The sequence below is a fragment of the Epinephelus fuscoguttatus genome, linkage group LG24 (genome assembly GCF_011397635.1).
Source record: "Epinephelus fuscoguttatus linkage group LG24, E.fuscoguttatus.final_Chr_v1".
Taxonomy (NCBI): Eukaryota; Metazoa; Chordata; class Actinopteri; order Perciformes; family Serranidae; genus Epinephelus; species Epinephelus fuscoguttatus.
Window position 1 is genome coordinate 1,014,503 of NC_064775.1, and position 20,901 is coordinate 1,035,403.

Here is a 20,901-nt window from a genome sequence, read left to right on the forward strand (position 1 = left end):
CTTGGACCCTTCTCCAGGACTCCTGGAACCCACTTTAGTATCCATGTGACTTTTGCAAAGAACATTTGAGCCTCATGAAGGGCCTCTGGAACCTTGTCAAGGACCTCCTCTCAGACCATTTGAGGTTCCATATATATCTCTGTTACTTGTCGTAGACCTCTTGGACATTGTCCAGGCCCATTTGTGTGTCCTCAAGGACTTCTTGTATGATTTTAAGAACCCATAGAACCATTTCAATGACCCAAGCACCCATGGGCCTTGTCCAGGACCATTTAAACCTCCTCAAAGACCCCTGGGACCTCCTCAAGGACCCATAGAGCTACCTTTAAGGACTCCAGGGACCTCCAGGTGTGCTGTGTTGCCTTTGAGCTTGGTCCCGGTCCTACAAACAGCTGTTTGAGACAGCGATGAGAGACTGAAATGTCCTCACTTTGATAAGCTGTCCTCACAAATACAGTACCGGGAGAACAAAGAGAATAAAAGACGAGCGGCTTCACTTTCGAATTCTCTTTCTTCATCTACAAAGAATCGAGTGTGTGTGTGTTCATGGTAACCTTCATCACCTGGCGACACACATGAAGGACACACACGTGTGCTGGCTTCCTGCCAGCGAGTGTGTGTGTGTGTGTATGTGTGTGTGTGTGTGTGTGTGTGAGGTAGAGAGAGAGTGGAGATTAGAGGGAGCGGAGTGGGAGGAGAGCGGCGTCGCAGCGAGTCGAGCTGCGTTTCTGCTGCTGCTGCCGTCTGTCTGCTGCAGCCTCAGGAGTGTGTGTGTGTGTGTCCGCTGTCAGTGTGTGTATGTGTGTGTGTGTGCGTGTGTGGCGTCGTCGTTATGGTTCTGATCGGAGCGGCCATCAAATCCGTCCTCAAATATCTTAACAAGACCAGAGGTGAGTGTGTGTGTGTGTGTGTGTGTGTGTGTGTGTGTATTTGTTATCGTCGCGTCGGACAGGGCGATGTAGTTCTCTAAAGATGACCTCATAGAATGCAACTGTCTGATTGGCTGTCAGACGTACATTATAATCAATCCGCCTTTCTAAATCAGAGCTCAAGGTTTGTTAAACTGCAGGTAACCATAGCAACAGTAAAGACAACTGAATCAAGGACCCCTGGAACCTTCTTGAGGACCTTATAATCCCCTCAGTGATCTCCAGAACCTCTTCAAGGACCCATTAAGCCTCCTTAAGCACCCGTAGTGCCTTCTGACAGACCTTTGGTACCTATCAAGGACCCCTGGAACATTTTCAAGGACCTTATAACCCCCCCAGTGACCTCCAGAACCTCCTCAAGGACCCATTAAGCCTCCTTAAGCACCCGTAGTGCCTTCTGACAGACCTCTGGTACCTATCAAGGACCCCTGGAACCTTTTCAAGAATCTTTGGCACCTCCTCAAGGGCTGTCTCAGTCATCTCAAGGACCTCTTGTAGTCTCAGCCTTGGGAACTATTCAAAGGACCCAGTGATCCCCTCAAAACAACCAATAAACATCCTCAAGGATCTCTATTTTAGCCCCCAGAAAGACCTCTGCTGGTTCTCAAGGACCCATGGAACCACCTCCGTGACCTCCAGAACCTCCTCAAGCACCCGTAGTACATTCTAACAGACCTCTGGTACCTATCAAGGACCCCTGGAACATTTTCAAGAAAATCTGGAATCTCCTTAAGGACCATCTGAGTTGTCTCAAGGACCTCTTGTAGTCTCAGCCTTGGGAACTATTCAAAGAACCCAATGATCTCCTCAAACAACTAATTAACATTCTCAAGGACCTGTTGTACACCATTAAGAACCCCTGGGATCTTCCCATGGACTATTTGAGCCTCCATACAGACCTCTGGTTCTTCTCAAGGACCCTTGGCAGCCCTGAAAGGAGCCTATTGACCTCATTAAGAATCATTCCAGTGTCCTTAAGAACCTCTGGTATCTTATAAAGGACCTGGGGAACCACCTCCAAGACTCAAGGATGCTCTGTAGGGACTCCTAAAACTCTGCCAAGCACCTGGGCAACTCAAGGACCACCTAAACCTCTCCAAGGACCTCTGAAATTTATCATGGATCCGTGGAACCACTTCAGTGTCATAAGAACGGTCTTACAAAAGGAGAAACCCTCAAGGACCATCAGAGCTTCCTCAGGGGCCTCCGGGACCTTTGGAGCCCCTCAGTGCTCCCAGGTACATCATCAAGAACCATCTGGGTCTTCTTCAAGGACCCCTGTTACTTCTCATTGAGCCCTTGGACCTTCTCAAGGACCATTTGGGTCTCCTCTAAGGATCTATTTTATTTTATATTTTATTTTGTATTTTTTGCCCTTTGACGAGCAAATGTGTACCAACTGTAACGCAACAATTTTTTTCACGTTCACAAGAATGAGACGGAAGCAGGGTCACAATGACCTTGACCACTGACCTTTGGTCATCAGTTCAAACTAGGGTGAAAGTTGGTGTTTGTACTAATATGTGAAAAACAAATCATTCAAGGCATTCTTGAGATAGCGTGTTCACGAGAATGAGACGGGCGCATGGTCACAATGACTTTGACCTTTGACCACCAAAATCACCACATCACTGTTGAGTCCAAATGAATGTTTGTGGTCAGTTTGAGGGAACATCTTAAAGGTATTCAGACGTTCATGAGAATGAAATGGAAGCAAGGTTACAGTGAACTTGACCTTTGACTTTTTGTCATCAGTTCACCCTTGGGTTAAAGTTGATGTTTGTGCCAGAGTTTGTGTGTGAATGTGCTGAGACAAGACTAAACCCTGAGCTGTGCTGTGCTCTGTCTCTGTCTGCAGCAGGGGACAGGGACAGTAAGTGGTCTGTTCACTACACTACCCAGAAGCCCCAGCAGGGTCTGCTCTTCGTCCCTGGAAAGAGACGGTCCGGCAGCGCTGATGACCTTCGAGGTCAGAGGTTGACAGGAAGCAGCGTCTCAGGTGATCATCTGTGTTTCTTTATTACTGACAGTTAGATGAACACAAGGATCAATCCGCTGCTGAAAATAGTCCCAAACTATTACAGTACTTCCTCCGTCAAGTTACAGTTTATATCCACGTCTTTCCTGACTCGTGTGTAGTCATGATGACTGACAACGCTTCAGATATGCACATTAGTGCCAAGGAGCTACAGATTCTAAAACATGGATGCTTCATACCCAGAGGGTCAAGATTAGAGTCACAGATTAAGTGTCTGACCAAATGTTATAATATGATGATGTCACAGTGACCTTGACCTTTGACCTTTGGCCATTAAATTTGTATCTGTTCATCCTTGACTGAGGGTTGACGTTTGTGCCAAATTCGGGGGAAAAAAATCCTTTAAGGCCTTCTTAAGATGTTGCGTCCATGAGAATGAGACAGAAGCAAGGTCAAAGTGACCTTGGCCTCTGACCCTTGACCATCAAAATCACATTAGATTATCCTTGACTGAAGGTTAACGTGTGCCAAATTTGAAAAAAAAAATCCCTCAAGGCCTTCTTGAGGTATTGCATTCATGAGAGACAGAAGCAAGGTCACAGTTACAATTGACCACCACAATCTCATCAGTTCATTATAGAGTGATAAGTGTGCGTTAGTGCCAAATGTGAGGAAAATTCTTAAAGGCCTCCTTGAGATATTGCACTCACAAGAATGAGACAGAAACAAGGTCACAGTGACCTTTGACCTTTGAACATCAAATCAGTTCATTGCCCAGTCCAAGTGAACAGTTGTGCCAAATTTGAGGAAATGTCTTTAAGGTCTTATTGAGATATTGTGTTCAGAAGAGTGAGAAGGACCCAAGGTCACAAAGACATGACCTTTGACCATCAAAATCTAATCAGCTCGTCATTGACTAAAAGTTGATGTTTGTGCCAAATTTAAACAAATTTTCCCCAAGGCCATCTTGAAATATTAGGTTCATGAGAGTGAGACGGAGGCTAAGTCACAGTGACCTTGACCATTGAGCTTTGGCCTTCGGTTGATCCTTGGATGAAAGTTGACATTTGTGCCAAAGTTGAAAATAATTTTCCTCAAGGCCTTCTTGACATAGTAGGTTCATGAGAATGAACAGAAGCAAGGTCACAGTGACCTCTGACCTTTGACCACCAAAATCAAGTTGGTTGTTGTTGAGTCCAAGTTTACGTTTATGTCAGATTTGAAGAAATTCCCTGAAGGCCTTTTTGAAAAATAACTAATTATTACAATGACTTTTACATTTGACCTTTGGCCACAGGTTCATCCTTGACTGAAAGTTGACATTTGTGCCAAATTTGGAAAAAAAAAACACAAAAAAACCTCAAGGCCTTCTTGAGATATTGCCTTTACGAGAACGAAATGGAGGCAACCTCACAATGGCTTTGACCTTTGACCTTATTCATCTTTGGCTGAAAGTTGACATTTGTGCCAAATTTAAAAAATAAAATTCCCTCAAAGCCATGTTGAGATACTAGAGAATGAGACAGACAGACCGGCAACCTGAAAACATGAAACTAGTTGTTTGTCTTTCCTCAGTAGTGAGATCTTTATTGACACAACACATTCATCAGTTATGAGACCGAACCTGGACCTTTGACGTAACGAGGACAGGCCAAAATGTCCTCACAATGCAGACATGTCCCCACAGTGATGGTTAAAAACTGAAACCGTACCTTACAGAGAGGGTAATACAAGAGCGCCTGCCTCAACCAGCTCTGAGTTCGGCCTTAAAGGCTTTTATTTTGGGGATTTTCTGGTTTTCTAATTGATAACTTGGAGCAGATTGCAGAGAGCTGCAGCCCACACACACACACACACACACACACACACTGCAGACTGCATCACACACAGCTGCAGTGCCTCAGACAAAGGACCTCGTTTCATGTCATCGGTTAGGCTGAACTTTTACTGCAGTGACTGATTGATTAAACTATTGATTGATTAATTGATTGATTGATGTAAGATGATGTAATCAAATGATGTAATCAGCATCATGATGTCATCCTGTTCAGCTGCAGTTTAAGAATAATTATTTTCATTGAGGTGTTTTTTGTCTCAAATTGATCAACATGTTGATTATTGATCTCCTTATTGATTACTGGCTGATTGATCATCTTTGTCTCACCCTGCCTCTGTTCTCTAACACGTGTGTGTGTGTGTGTGTGTGTGTGTGTGTAGCATGTAACGGGCTGACTCAGCATGGTTACAGCCGAACAGTCGGTTCTCAGCTGCACCCGCCCGGCCCCACCCCCCGCCCATCCTCCTCTGGCCTCGACCAATCAGAGGGCAGCAAAGCGCGCAGAGGGTGGAAGGACAAAAGCAGGAGGATGGTTAGTGACACACACACACACACACACACACACACAACAATAATACGGACGCTGTGTTGACTCATGAATATTAATGAGGCAGAGACGACTGCAGCAGAGCAGCGACACACCAACACCAACGCACATGTGTGTAGACAGACAGACAGACAGACATCTAAGGAACCATAACAGTACAGTTCATCCATTTAAAAGAACACGTTCCTCTGCCATGTAGAACAGGAAGTGAAAGCAAAGTCCATCTGCCATAAAACCAGCACAGTCGCCTGAATAAATGTTCACTGTTCATTTCTGTGAACCGCGGATACGTAACAATTGTACGTTATAACTTAAGGTGTCAACAGCAGTGTGAATAATATCTGGTTGGATTCACAAAAACTACTTTGTTATTGTCAGGAAAAGATCACTTTTAACTATAAATACGTGGTCATGGTGGCTGAAACGCCACGTGAAATGTAGCAATGTCTTGGAACTATCTCCACATTTGGTGCCTACACAGTTGCTTGAAGACGCAGCAATGACTCGTTGGTGTTGAACAGTGGTCTGCATCCCGGCAGGCGTCTCTCCGAGGTGTCACATCCACCGTCCCCTCCACCTCCTGATGACAGTCAGCTCAGACACTAGTATTTATATGATGCGTATGAAACGTAGAAATGTAACGTACCTGTGGTTTCCAGAACCGTACGATACTGACATTTCCTTCTGGTGACTGAAGTGATTAAACTGTATCTCACCAAAGTCGACCTGCTCTGTGAAGGTGTGCTGGCTCTCAAAATAAAACGCCACCACAGGTTCAGATAAGATTAATGGAATGAATTTTCAGATGAACATACACCTACTGACACATGCCAAAATGAAACTGTTGAAACCAGCCAGGTTTATAAAGCCGTTTCCTGCATCAGTGGAGAATGGCTTTGCTTTGCTGCCATCTGCTGGTCAAACTGAAGTACTGACACAGTCATGACACCACTGCTTGCCATCTGTGTGTCTCCTCTCTCACTCATTCACACTTCATTCATCCATATCTTCTCTGCTTCTCACCCCTGTTGTTTCAGAGGTCCAGGTTCCTCGACTGTCTCTCTCAGTCGTGCTTTTCAGTTTGTTTCAAGTTTTCAGTTTGGAGGAGAAAGGTAAAGAAACTAGACTGAAGTAGACTAGACTAGAGTGAAGTAGATTAGAGTACCATTCCCTGTCACACCCAATCAGACGTCACCAGACTCTGGTTAAACCTCATCTTAAAATACAGCTTGACTATCACGTCAGGTTTATTCCACACCACTCTGCTGCAGCTAGATTGTTCTCGGCTAAACCAAACCAACTCCTCATCCGTCTTAAACAAGACTCTGATGGAGTAAACTAGATTTGTCTCTGGTTACACTCGACCCCAACAGGTTTTACGAGATGCTAGTGGGCTGTAACTTGAGACCAATCTGTCCTGAGGTTTTAAATTTAAACTACAGGGCTAAACTAGAAGTAAGGCCCAGACACACCAGACCAACTTCAGTCTTGGGATTTCGATAGATTCGGTCTGGCTAAATTAGACCTAACTGGGGTTAAAGTGGGATCGGTTTCTTCTGGGATTAAACCTAAGTGTTTTAACTTAAACTGAAACTTACCTCCTTGGGTTGCACTCTGCTGGGGTTGAATCTGATGGTAAACCAGGCCATACTGGGTTTAAACTCAACTCTGAACATGCTAAACAAATGTGTATGTTAACTGCGTTTTTGTTCTCAGTCCTCAGCGTGCTCAGATGAAGAGGAGAGGTTCATCTTGAACAACACGCGACCTCTGACCCCCCTGGTCCTCAACCCCGTCCACCGCACCTCCTGTTGGGAAGTCTTTGCCCCCACTTATGAGCTGACAGCGGACACGGAGATAGAGCCGACCCCCCGGCTTCCGACTCCAGAGGAGAGGATGAGGCAGCAGGCGGAGGCAGTCCCAGCTGATATAGTCCCAATCAATATAACAGGTAGGACCAGACTGGACTGGACAAGACTATCAAAGAGTCTTAAATTCAAGATTCATCCCGGACTTGAGATTTGATGTGGATTTGACTTGACTTAGACACAAGCAAAGATTTGGACTTGGGCTGCCTTGGGGTTTCACTCTTTTTTTGTATACAATATATATATACTTTATTAATCCCCCTGAGGGGAAATTCAATTTTTTCACTCTTGTGTCATTAACACACAGGTCCGAAATACACACACATGCTCCAACACACGACTCAACTTGACCAGGGTTGAGATTTGACCCAAGATTCAACTTAGAATATTGACTTTAGTCTGGACTTGACTCAGACTTAGGACTTGAGAGTCATCTTATCCTTGAAACTTAAAGACTCAACTCCCACTTGAGACCTGACTCAGACTTGGACTTGGGATTCAACTAATTCTTGAAACTTCGAGACTTCGAGACTCAGCTCTCACTTGAGACGCAACTCAGACTTGAGACTTGACTTGGACATGAGGTTTAACTTATTTTTGAAACTTGGAGACTTAACTCACACTTGAGACATTACTCAGACTTGGAACTTGACTTGGACTTGAGATTAAACTTATTCTTGAAACTTTGAGACTCAAGTCCCACTTGAGACCTGACTCAGACTTGGGGCTTGACTTGAATCTAGCATTTGACTCCAACTTGGTGTATTGCACAGACTTGACTTGAACATGAGACTTGACTTGGACTTGGCGTTTGACTCTGACTTTGATATAGGATTTTAATCCGACTTGAAATTTGACTTGAAGTTAAGACTCAACTTGGAATGGGACAGAGCTTTAACTCAGACTTTTGTCTCAAGCTTGACTTGAACTTGACCCTGATTTGGAGCTGAAGGCAGACTTGAAACTCAACACCAACTCAGCATGTGACTTGGACTTGGGACTCCCCTCGGACTTGGAACTTGTTAAATTGACAGAATCTCTTCTTATTTTGTTGTATTTTCATACATGTGCGTGCTTCAGGAGCAAGTTTTGATCGTCAGGCCAGCTTTCGAAAAGTGGTTTCTAACACCGACTCGTTATCCCGGCAACCCCGCAACCTGAGCCGCCGCAAGACAGTAACCGGGGTACCTGATGATGTCAGCAGGAAACGTGGTATAAGCTCCGCCCATTCATTACCAATTAGCTGTTTTCTATTTCACACCATCTCCGCGTCTCTTCGTTTATGCACTCTGTTCTTATCTTCTGTCTTTCCAGACTCTCCTTCGGTTTCTTCCATTCTTCCTGGTCAGTTCTCCACCGTTGGTCGAACTGCCTCATCCTCCTGCAACTCTGCCCACCAACAGGAGAACAAAGGGGAGGAGGTGGAAAGGGGAGAGGTCAGAGTGGAGGGGCAGGTCCCAGCAAGGAGGATCCGAGCCCCAAGAGGAAGGGGAATGTCCAGCCTCATGGCCTCTCTTACCTCCTGCCCACCCGTCGACTACTCTTCATCCTCCTCAGAGGTCCACAGCCTCCCCCGCATGGCAACCAACTCCTCCCTGAACTCTGAGGCCAGCTGTAGCAGTGCCTCCTACAGGACACTCAGTGCCTCCTCCTCTTGTTGCCAGGTAGGAGAAACTGTGGTCAAAAGTAAGCCAGTAACTACAACAAAGAATTCGATTGTTAAGATTTTTTTTTTTTCTTCTCCAGTCGCAGGATCTACAGGGTTTCCCCAGCGACCTCCAGCCCCTGCTGCCCTTTGACCCCACTGCCAGAGTCATCCCCCAGTCTCCCTCCTCCTCCTCCTCTTCTTTACCTTCCTCCCCAGTCACCTCCTCCCTCCCCAGTACCCCCAGCCGTGCCCTGCAACCAGAGTGGTCTTACCCTAGCAATAAGTCCCTGAATGAGGCTGCCCAACATCGCAGTTCCCTGTCCTCCTCCCACTACCTCTCTTCCTCTTCCATCGCGGAGTCTGAGTCAGGGTTTGGCTACCAGACTCTGGATGACCAGACCCCCACCCAGCAAGAGACGTGGAACTACCAGCCCCTGTCTCCCAGCTCCAGCATCCATAGCAGCCAGACCGGGAGTGACTGGACAGGCATTACCCAGGAAATGAGATGTGTTTCTGGGGAAGGTTGGAGCTGCGATCCCCTGCTTTCCTCTGGTCGCTCCACCCCCTCTCACGCTGACTGCAACTCTTTGTGTTCAGAGAAGAGGCCCACCTCTCCCTTGCTAAATTGGGAGAAAAGAAAGCACAGCACTTCCTCTTCATACTCGTGCAGCAGCACACGCAGCATCTCCCTCCGCAAGTCCAAGCGCCCGCCTCCTCCGCCATTGCGCTCTGACTCTCTGAGGCGCCGCCCGGGTCGTAGCAAACCCTCCCGCTCCTCCTCTAGTCCCCGTCCGGTGTGGAGCCCCCACCTGGAGCACACCACCCATCAGACCCCTGCATCATCCCCACAGACCTTTGATGACCCCTGGGTACCCCGAAGCAGCACCAAAAGACGCCAGAGTGGGTTTAACTGTGGGACAGTAACAACCTTTGAACCTCTAAGCCCTGACTGCCAGGCGGCTACCTCCACTGATGATCCTACTACTGAACAGCTACTGCCGAGCTCCGGGCACCCACATGCCCACGTCTTCACTCCTGAGTCTCCAGGCTCAGAGGAGGGGCTAAAACTTTCTCTCAACCCCCAACCAGCTGCCTCTTCTGTGGCCGGGCTTCAGCGCCTTGCTTCACCATCCAGTGGCTACTCCAGCCAGTCCAACACCCCTACACCTGGCACTCCTGTGTCCTCCCCCCTCTCCCCCTCCTCGCCTCTCGCAGCAAGCCCTGGAGCCTTCTCCCTCCCCCCGACCTCCCCCTTCTCCTCTTTACACTCATCTTCCTTCCCCCTGTGCCCTGCCGTCTCCTCCGTGCCCAGGGTGATGTCTCAGGCCGAAGGGAAGCCGAAGCCACCGGTGCCAGAGAGGAAGTCGTCACTCTTCTCATCCCTGTCCTCCTCATTTTCCTCCACCTCCTCCCTCTCCTCTTGCACCTCCTCAGACTCCTCTGCCAAGCATCCTCTTCTCCCCGCCCCACCTCCTCCTCCTCCTCTACCAAAGTCTTCCTCTCCTTCGCCTCCTGTCTTCTACTCCCCCTTTCCCGAGTCCCTTCCTCCACCTCCTCCTCTTCCTCAGCCCTGCCAGCCTGCTCCTTCCTTCACCAAACTCTCTGCTGCTCCTCCTCCTCTACCATCATCCCTTCCTCCTCCACCTCCCCCACCTCCTCCCCCTCCTCCTCTTCCACCCTCATCCCTCCCTAGTCCTCCTCCTCTACCTCCTTCCTCACGGCCTCCTCCTCCCCCCTACTCCTACACTGTCAGACAGACCTCCCACGGTCTTGTGTCCACCACGTCATCATCAACCAACTTCCCTCCTCCACCAACCTCTCCCCCTCTGCCCCCATCTTCTCCTCTCCCTCCCTCGTCAGAACTCTCAGAATTGCCAATTGCTGATCTTCCTCCACCACCACCACCACCTCCTCCTCCTCTCCCCGCATCCCCTGCCACCCCCCTTTCCCCACCAGGCCTTGGCAAGTCCCCAAACCTCTATGTTAAAGTGGCCACGACCCCCTGCCCTCTGGTCACTGCCCAAGCTTTGCAGGGTGTCAAACTCCGCTCCATCAAGAACGAAAAAGGTCTCACTAGCATCATGCTAACTGATGCTGCATCTGCTGATGCTACACCACATAACCAAGCTGACACATTGTCAGCTGATGCTAATCATGCTAATACTCTCCCTGATCTACCAAACAAAGAAGTTCCTCCAGGCAGTGCTGCGCTGGCTAATGCTAATCTTGATAGCCAGGCTAGCACTGAAGATACACTAGTTGGAGCTGGATCACAAAATGCTGCCTGTCATCTCTGGAGCAATGAACCCAACATAACTTTAACAGGTAATGCTAATGTCAATTGCCCTGCTAATGGTTTTGCAAAGCGACCTGGATGCAAATCTGATCATGATAACCACAACCTTCACAACCTTACAAAACGTGATGTGGGGACATCCAAAGAAGAGTCATCTTATACTAATCTAGTGAGCATAGGAGGCATTGCCGCTAGCCCAGCTAACCAAAGATGCTCTGGGCCGAAGGTAACCAACGGGGAAACTCCTCAAGACATCCAGTACAATGAACAGGAGAAGGAAAACTCAGTCCCCAGCTCAGATAGTCCCTGGGTCAAAATGCCTTGTGGTGCTGACATAAACCACAAAAACACAATTATTCAACATCCGTTTTTGCACCAACCGGTCACGGATATAACAGTGCCAGACACTAAGCTAACTGTAGAGAAACAGGGAAACACAGACTCTTCGTACTGGACCCTCTCTGGAACAAAACAAGAGTCTCACAGAGAAGGCGGAACAACACTGTCAGAGAGCAGAGATGAGATAGAGACACATGATAAGAATAATTCAGAAATATGGAACGGTGCAGCTGATGAGGTTTCAGCAGCATATAGGGATCTTAAACAGAGTAATAGGATCTGTCAGCCAGGAAGCTCAAGGAAACTCCGCTCCCCAGAGAAGCCGACCCTGCCAAAGAAGCCCAATCTTTGCATTTTGGGTCTCATGCCATCCCCTGAGGCCACCCAAGGACCAGGTGGGTGGAAGAGCGGTGGACAAATCACAGCACCTTCTCCTGGGCTCAACAGCCAATCACAGCTTCCCGCTGATTCCTTATGCACACTGTTGCACAGACACCTGACCCCGAGTTCACCTTCACAAAAGCACCTGACTTGCACCGCTGTTGACAAAACGATTACTCCTGACAAATCAGTGACGCAAACTTTACCATCAACTGATGACACTGTTTCACCTGTAAACACAACACCTGCCAACGTCACCGCACACTCACCTGCCAGCTCCCCTCAAAGGCAGAAGCCACCAATTTTGCACAAGAAGCCGGATGTCTCATCGACTTCACCCAAAACAAACAAACTACTCACTGCAGCTAAAGATAAAGGGGAGGCATCACGAGGCACCACCGGGACCAGAAGCACCTTAGGGACCATCTGCGCCACAGGGATCATGGCTACCACAAGGGCTAGGAACACTTTAAATGGGACCATGGAGAACTGTGGTACCTCAGGAACTTGGGGAACCTCTGAGACCTGTAGCATCTACAGGAACTCATGGGTGTGTGGAGCTACCTCCACCCAGAATGGTAGCACCCAAACTGGGGCAACAGACCCCTGGATCATCAAGACAAGACTTCATAAGGACAATGAGAGAATGTTTCATAAGAGCATTATGAGATCATCGCTGGCTGAAGATGAAGAGGAAGAGGAGCAGGAGAGGGTGGAAGAGAGGGAGATGAAGACAACGGGGATGATGATGACGTCTTCCACCGCAAGGAAAAAGGACAAAGCAAGGAAGAGGAGGAAGAGGAGGGCAGGCAGGAAGCTGCTAATGATGTCATCAGCAATGGAACCCTCCCCCTCTTCATCGTCATCATCATCATCCTCATCATCTTCATCCTCATCTGGAGATGAACAAGATGTGGTGAAAGAGAGAACGATGCCAACAAGTCAGAGGAGGAGGACAAAGACAGTATGCAATCAAGACACCAGTGACTCCGAGAGCTCCTGCACTCTGATTGGTCAAAGCAGGTGCTCCCTCAGCAGTGCGCTGTCCACCGACAGCTTGCAGGGGGAGCTGTCGCTTCCAGACCTCCTGATACAGGAGGATGAAGAGGAAAGGAGGAGCAAGGAGGGAGCAGACAGTAGGAGGGAGGTGGTGAAGGAGGCCCAAGGACCTCCAGATGGTGAGTTGGGTTTACTGGAGTTGCACTTTGGCTTGAAACTACTAGATTGTTCCTTGTTATAGCACAGATGCATCAAATTGACCGCAAAGAACTAGTGGTGACAAAGGCCAACTGTTGCATTGCCTCAAGTCACCTGTGTCTCAGCCAAAAAGTTACACTTGAACACACCGCAAAGACTACAGTCAGCAATTAACTAATATGTACGTTCTGCACCTGTCAAAGCCAGTTCAAAACCACTCATATCACCCAGAAACCTATGGTCCTGGTAACCATGTGGATTCCACTTGACACGCTTCCCCCAAACACTGTTGCAGACCAACGACACCTCTTCATGGCACAGGCACTCCCCAGTGGCACAAAACTGTTCGGGAATGGCACAATGAACGTGACAAATGTTCAAGGCATCACCCTGGCCTCCAAATTCCCCAGATCCCAATCAGATTGAGCATCTGTGGGTTGTGCTGGTACCCTAGAGGTACCCCAATCCACTGTGGGGCCTCCTTGGATCGGGCTTGGCTCTGACTTGTCAAGGCATGGACACAGGACCTCTGGGAGTGTCTGGCATCAGGGGGTTGGTGGCAGATCCTTTGAGTGCTGTTGGTTGTGAGGTGGCATACCAGCATGTCCCACAGATGCTTGATCAGATTGGAATCTGGGGAATTTGGAGACCAGGTTGACACCTTGAGCTCTTGTGTTCATTGAGCCATTCCTGCATTGTGGCATGGTGCATTGTCCTGCTAGGGGAACACTGCCTTCGCCATGAGATGTCTTTGGCCTGTAACAGTGTTTGGGTGGGTGGTGCATATCAGGTGGCATCCACATGAACCTCAGGACCAAATGCTTCCCAGAGGAACATTTCATCGCACGTTATTCACTCGGTGGTTTTATGTTGTGCCTGATTGGTGTGCAGCTGCTAGATTTGACAGGAATGTGATATTGCAGACTTGGTTAATTCAGGCTCAGAATGAGTTCCACTTGGAGCTTGGGCTTCTGTTGGTACTTGGAATCAGACGCAGTACCTGTGTATCACGCTGAAATGGTGAGAACATGTTGGAGCACCTGGAGGAAACCAGTCCTGACATGGGGAGAAAATGCAAACTCAGTGCACAGATGGGCTCCTACTGTTGTGTCTAATGCTTTGTTTCTCTGTCCAGCCGATGTGTTCGTCAGTGTTTCGGCAGATCAGATGTTTGTCTCCAGTCGACCACGGACGACAGAGGATCTGTTTGCTGTCATCCACAGGTAGGGAAACTCACTAACACACAATGCACACTGTTACTGGACAAATCTCATGTGTCTGCCTGCTTTCTCCCTCCGCCTCTGTGGAGCAGTGCAGTATGGGAAGGCACAGCGTGAATGCCATGGCAGGCAGGTAAAGATCACTGAATGTGTGGTAGATGGAGTTAAGTTCTTGACCCTGGGTGGCTGTAACCAGATAAATAATCGGTTTTCCCTTTCCTTTCCTTTTCCCCTGTTCCCTCTGTTAGGAAGCGTAGTTATGTCTTATCCCTGAAAGGAAGCATTCTGTCCATTTGTCTTTTTTGCCCAAATAGTAACCTCCTTCCTCGCTCCCCACCTTTTACACCGCCTGTTCAAGGTGGGAATGTTACGCCGTTTTTCCATCTCACCGTTCATTATAAAAGGCATAATGGCAGAACTCGGGAACAGAGTTGTCTCACCGTTAAACCGATGGTGGAGCTAGAAACAGCGGCGAGTCCACGTCTGTGTAGAAGGGACAGACTGCAGGACAGGAGGGAAGTGATGTTTTGATGAGGTATTATATGTGCAACCAACCACTAGGAAGGCAGCAGTTAGCAGCTAACTCAGAGGAAGAACAGCGGCCGTTAGCAGTTAGCAGCTAACTCAGACAAGAAGAACAGCAGCTGTTAGCAGTTAGCAGCTAACTCAGAGAAATAGAAGAGCAGCTGTTAGCAGTTAGCAGCCAACTCAAAGAAGAAGAGCAGCAGCCGTTAGCAGTTAGCGGCTTACTCAAAGCACAACAACAGCAGCCGTTAGCAGTTAGCAGCTAACTCAAAGAAGAAGAACAGCAGCTGTTACCAGTTAGCAGCCAACTCAAAGTAAAAACAGCAGCCGTTAGCAGTTAGCAACCAACTCAAAGAAGAAGAGCAGCAGCCGTTAGCAGTTAGCGGCTTACTCAAAGCACAACAACAGCAGCCGTTAGCAGTTAGCAGCTTACTCAAAGAAGAAGAACAGCAGCTGTTACCAGTTAGCAGCCAACTCAAAGAAGAACAGCAGCCATTAGTAGTTATCAGCCAACTCAGAGAAGAAGAACAGTGACTGTAAGCAGTTAGCAGCTAATTCAAAGAAAAAGAACAGCAGCTGTTAGCAGTTGGCTTCGTTAGATCAGCCACCATGTAAAAGGGACGCTAAATGTTTGTCATCGTCGTGTTATGTCACTGTTTAAGTTACGCTAAAACGTCATGTCTGTCGTGCCTCTTTTACTTTTGGGGTGCCGACATGCTTTCTGAAATCACACACTGTCTTTTGATTCTGTTTTACAAAGTCACGGCGGCGTGAAGAGACTTCGTAGCAGCCCTGTCGGCTCCAGTTGCTCCCATATGTCTTGTCCCCTGACTTGGTTCTAACAGGGAACTTTTTTGTTTCCTGTGCCCCAAATTTGGAATTTCCTCAGAAGTCCGTCCCTGCGTTCACTCGAATCACAGCTTGTTATTTTGACTTTTGTTTTGTCACTCAGGACTGTTGATCTTTCTGTGTTTGTCTCAGGTCTAAGAGGAAGATGCTTGGAAGAAGGGATGCAGAAGATGGTAGGCTCCGTATCTCGTCTTCTTCCTCCTCTTCTGTTTCTCCTTCGGACACACCCTCTGTCCCTCTTGCCCGTCTTACCCGACCTGCAGCACTCAGAGATCAAAGGTCAGCGAGAAGTGAAAGCTTTAAGGCCCTGCTGCTGAGGAAGGGTAGTCGGTCTGATTCATCGTCTCGAATCTCGGCTGTTGAACGGCTTGGCATACTTGCTGCTCCTGCTGCCATTGGTGACCTTCAGAGTGTGTCGCCACTGCCACCGCCACCGCCACCGCCACCAGACCTCCCTCAAGACAAACCCATGAGCGTGTCCTGTACCTCAGATACATGTGACACTAATACCCACCTCACTCTGGACGCACCTTTGTCCACAACGTCTCTGTGCAATCAGAGCTTCTCCATGATTGGATTCGGATGGGGGCAAAGGGATCTGAGCCACAATGACCTCCTCCTCTCCTCCTCCTCCTCCTCTCATTTCCTCTTCCTCTCCTCCTCCTCCTTGCGGCCTCGCTCCCTCACTCCCCCTTGCTCATCCAGTCGGCGCTTTGCAGCTCGCTGCCGCCTCTACGCTGCCCCTATGACAGCCATCTTCGAAGGGGACAGTGAGGAGGAGGAAGAGGACGACGACGAGGTTTTCATGAAGTCTCCAGGAACCGAAGGAGAATCGAGCCAGAGGTTGGTCAAGACTTCCTGATGGACAGGCGACATTTAGAAACGCAGCTGCGATGTGGATCCGACAGGAAGTCCATGGAGCATACCTGCGTGATGCACCTTCACCAGAAAGTCCTCCCTGAACGTGACAAGGTCTGGGTCTTCATCTGACTAATCAGGTTCACAAACATGTCGCGCTGAACTCAGCTGACCTCCACCGGACTGACTTACAGCCTGAAGCATCTTACTGAATGTACCGAAGCACACTCGGTGACTCTCAGACTTGTCACTAGCAGCCACACTGATGTGTCAGAAAACTACAGAAGCCTGGAAAGGACACTCCTGTGGTTACTCAAGTTGTTCCCTTAAGATTGTGGAACCATGATCTCAAGAAAACAAATACTTGTTAACTTTACCCCCAGCACCTCGAGTTTATACACTTTAATTTAAACTATGGTTATTATCCTGCTTTTTGTATTTTGCTTGATTTAGTTTTTTGTTTTCCTACTCGCACAGATGCTGAACTCACTTTCTTATTTTGTTTGTTACTCAGTTTGTTTTACTATCTTGCACCAGTGAGAAATCTAAATTATCCATCCTCGGTCCAGTGAACAGATTTCCGTCTGACCAAAGAGGACGTGGAATTATCTCAGATCTGGACATAAGAAGCATTTTCTTGAGATCACAGAGTGAATGTTACAATAATTATAATATTGTATAATAATAACAATGTGTAGGCATTTATATTGTAAAAGTTTTCATGACGTCATAAAGAAACTTCAGATCCATCAGATCCGACATTTAACAGATTATAATGAGGTAAATTCAGCAGTTTAAAGATAGAGTCTCTGATTCTATTAATAATACCACTCAAATCCCAAACTAACACACGCGCTCCTTCAAAAGCTCCACCCCACTAATTCATGGACACACATTGCCAAGGTCACGACAGTTTGGTTTAGGCAACAGAACTACTTAATTAGGAAAAAATTGCAGATGTCACTAAAAAGAAAAAGAGGCTTTGAGCAGCTTGAACGCGGCTGGAAAGGCTGCGGTGTGTCGTTACAAAATACCCGGCTTAAGGTTTGTTGCTACAAAACACTTGCCTTTAGGTGATTCAAACGTGGCTTGAAATGCAGCGATGCGTTGCTACAAAACACCCAACTTTTAGGTGTGTTGCCACACAACTCAACTTTTCAACAGCTACAAAACACAACGCTACTGATCAAGCCACGTTAGCTTCAGTGGTTGCAGTGTGTAGCTATAAAACAATAGGTTTGAGTAACTTAAACACAGCTCAGTGGTGGTATGTCGCTACAAAACACCCAGCGTTGAGGTGTGACACTACAAAACACCCGGGTTTGAGGTGGGTCGCTATAAAACACTCGGCTTTAAATTACTTAAATGCAATGGTAAACGGCTGTGCTGTCTAACTACAAAACCATCGACTTGAGGAGCTCAAATGCAGCTGAAAATGCGGTGGTATGTTGCTACAAAACACCTGGCTTTGACATGTTTTGCTATAAAACGGCCAGCTTTTAGGTTTGTTGCTACAAAACACTCAACTTTGAGTGGCTTAAACGTGGCTTGAATGGCTGCAGTGTGTAGCTACAAAACAATTGGCTTGAGTAGCTCAAATGCAGCTGAAAAGGCAGTGGTATGTCGCTACAAAACACCTGGCTTTGAGCTGTGTTGCTATAAAACACCTGACTTTGAGGTGGGTCACTCCAAATCACCCGGGTTTCTAGTATGTTGCTATAAACACTCAGCTTTGAGGTACATTGCTATAAAACACCTGGTTTTGAGTGGCACGAACTTAATTTGTCAGTGTGTTGGACCAGAATCATAAACTCCACCTTTAAGCGCTAAGTTCTAATCATCCGATCCTGATTTGGGACGTTTCGATCAGTCCGTCGTGACATCACATCCGAACACAAACACATCCTGGCTGCATAGTTTTCAAAAAAACTCAAACAAACTGGATGTTTTTGTTTATTCTGATTATTTCAAACATTTTTGACGTCATGCTAAGCTTCTTCTCATTTTTATATGTTGTTACCAGCTGTAAGCTGAGACGCTCATGACTGAGGGATGTAGTTTGTCCTGAACTGTAAATAACTCGTCTGTTTCTCTCATGTTGCTTCTTCTACTTCTTCTGCTGCTGGATCTTCACTTATCGTAGCATCTTCTTTGGTAATGAGTCAGTTTCAAGCCTCAAATCAGATTAATTTTATAAACAGGAGTAGCAGATAGTGAGAAGACGTAGTGGTCAGAAAGATGATGTAACTTTTAAGGTCGAGGCTTTGAATTTAGGAACATGATTATTGTGTGTGTGAATGTCAGAGGTTCAGATTTACTCTATTAACAGTGACATTAATAAAGTTTAACGAGAACGATGGAAAGAGAACGTGAGAGAAGAACAGTGACTGAAAACTGTTTGTTGGAGGTTGAAAGGTGGAGATCATGAAACAGAAAACGTAAATGTAAATAAAGAAAAGTGGAAGCAATAAAGGACGAATGAAATTCTGAAACTACGATTTGTTTGACTTATTTTTTGTTATTGTACACAAAAATACAAAAAAAGTTTGAGTGCAGACCTCGCCAAGTAGGTAACTGCTAATGTTTGTCAATCTCTAACGTTATGTGCATGACCAAAACATCAAGTTGGGAGGCAGTTTTAATCAAAAGCAGCGTCTTGTACAAACCGTGTCACTGAGTCAGGAAAACCCCCATTCAGTCAGATGATAGACTTTATGTATTCCTGACGAGCCCAAGTAGGCCTACTCGCCACTGCCAACCGGTGGCGCACGTCTGGTCATGGAATGAGTCTATTCTAAAACTCTGTGCTATTTTGAGCTATTTTATTAATTTAATCCCGATCATCACCAAAATTTTATCATCTGTTCCTTGTCCCATTATCCACCTTTCCTAAAAATTTCATCAAAATCCATTCATAACTTTTTGAGTTATTTTGCAGACAAACAGACCAACGCCGGTGAAAACATAACCTCCTTGGCGGAGGTAATAAACTTATCAGCTGTTCTCCATCAGCTGTGGAGAATCTAGTATAGAAACATGCTGTGAATCCTAAAGATGATGTGATGAACATGTTCTATCAGGGTGCAGTTTGTGTCTCTGACCACTGGGTGGTGCTGTGGATCAGGTATTTCTGTCCTCATAGTTCACTACGTCCTCTCAGCCTGTTCACAGCAGCTCTGCATCCACAGGTTGAAATGGTTCTTGAGGAGAACGTTATTCATCATGAAGCTGTTGATCCGTCTGTTGGCTGCAGATGAAATTACAACCTTTATTATTTTTATTATTATTATCAGCCACATTTTTGTAAACAGATAAAAACTTTATTTATAAACATCAGACCAACAGTCAACGATACTGAATATTGTATTTACACAGAAAATTAAGAACTGTGTGTTTGTGTCAGAACGAAGAGACAATCAGCTCTTTGGTTCTCATCAGCCTTCACCTATGTTACTTTACGTTAAATACAAACCACATTTCTTCATGTAAACTTTCAGAACGTTACATTAAATATGTAACTTTGCATAAAGTTCGTAACTTGATCACACTCAACTAACCTTAGGAACTTTGCGATAAGTACGTAACATGAAGACGCCCAACCGTATTTCTTTTCTTAAAGCTAATCTACATAACGTGCAATTCTTTCCCAAACCTAACCAACATAAATTTACGTAAAGTACATAAAACATATCTTGATGACGCCCAACCATAATTCTTTTCCTAAACCAAACCTACGTAAATTTACTTAAATCCAGGCAACGTAACTTTACTTGCCTGAACCTAACCTACCTAACTTTACGTTAAGTACGCAAAGTGATGAAGCCCAATCCTTTTTTGTCATGTTACATACTTAACATAAAGTTATGTACATAATTTTATGTTACAATGCCAAACCATGTTTCTTTCTGTTGTCAGGTTACTTACTTAACGTAAATAACTTTATTTTGAGAATGTAACATGAAGATGCTCAACCATGTTTTTTCCCTTAACGTAATCTTCATCAATTTACTTTCTTAAACCTAACCTACCTAACTTTACATTAAGTTTATAGCATGACGACCCCCAGCTTAATTTTTTCTAACCCTGACCTAACCTACGTAACTTTAGGTGAAGTACATAAATTTACGTTAGGTTTGTAACATGACAACATAGTTTGTGTGGCACTAATCCTTTAAATATTTTTAAAAAGCCCTGTATAAGGCGACGTTGTTTGAGGAGATTCCAGACGTTCTTAATAAGGGTTCTTTCACGGGCACCTGATGTGGTTTAAGAGGTTATTTCGGGTGTCTCAAAGGTTCCTGGGGAGGTTGCAGATGTTTTTGATGTTTCAGGAGTCTTTAGTGTCATTGCGGTGGTTCTGAGAGTGTCTGAGAATCTCCTGATCATATTTTAAAGGACTGATTATGAAGTGTCAGAGGTCCTTGAAGAA

At 46.4% G+C, this 20,901-nt stretch overlaps 1 protein-coding gene across 1 annotated transcript; it reads left to right on the forward strand.

Annotated features, from left to right (window-relative positions):
- Positions 1-737: 737 nt before the first annotated feature.
- Positions 738-18,944, forward strand: nhsl1a (NHS-like 1a). The gene is made up of 9 exons (XM_049570019.1): positions 738-890; positions 2,788-2,928; positions 5,125-5,276; positions 7,008-7,242; positions 8,240-8,371; positions 8,474-8,823; positions 8,906-13,001; positions 14,156-14,243; positions 15,747-18,944. Exons 1-9 carry the CDS (start codon positions 833-835, stop codon positions 16,474-16,476), a joined length of 5,982 nt encoding a protein of 1,993 aa, XP_049425976.1. The 5' UTR covers positions 738-832; the 3' UTR covers positions 16,477-18,944.
- The last annotated feature ends 1,957 nt before the right edge of the window (positions 18,945-20,901 follow it).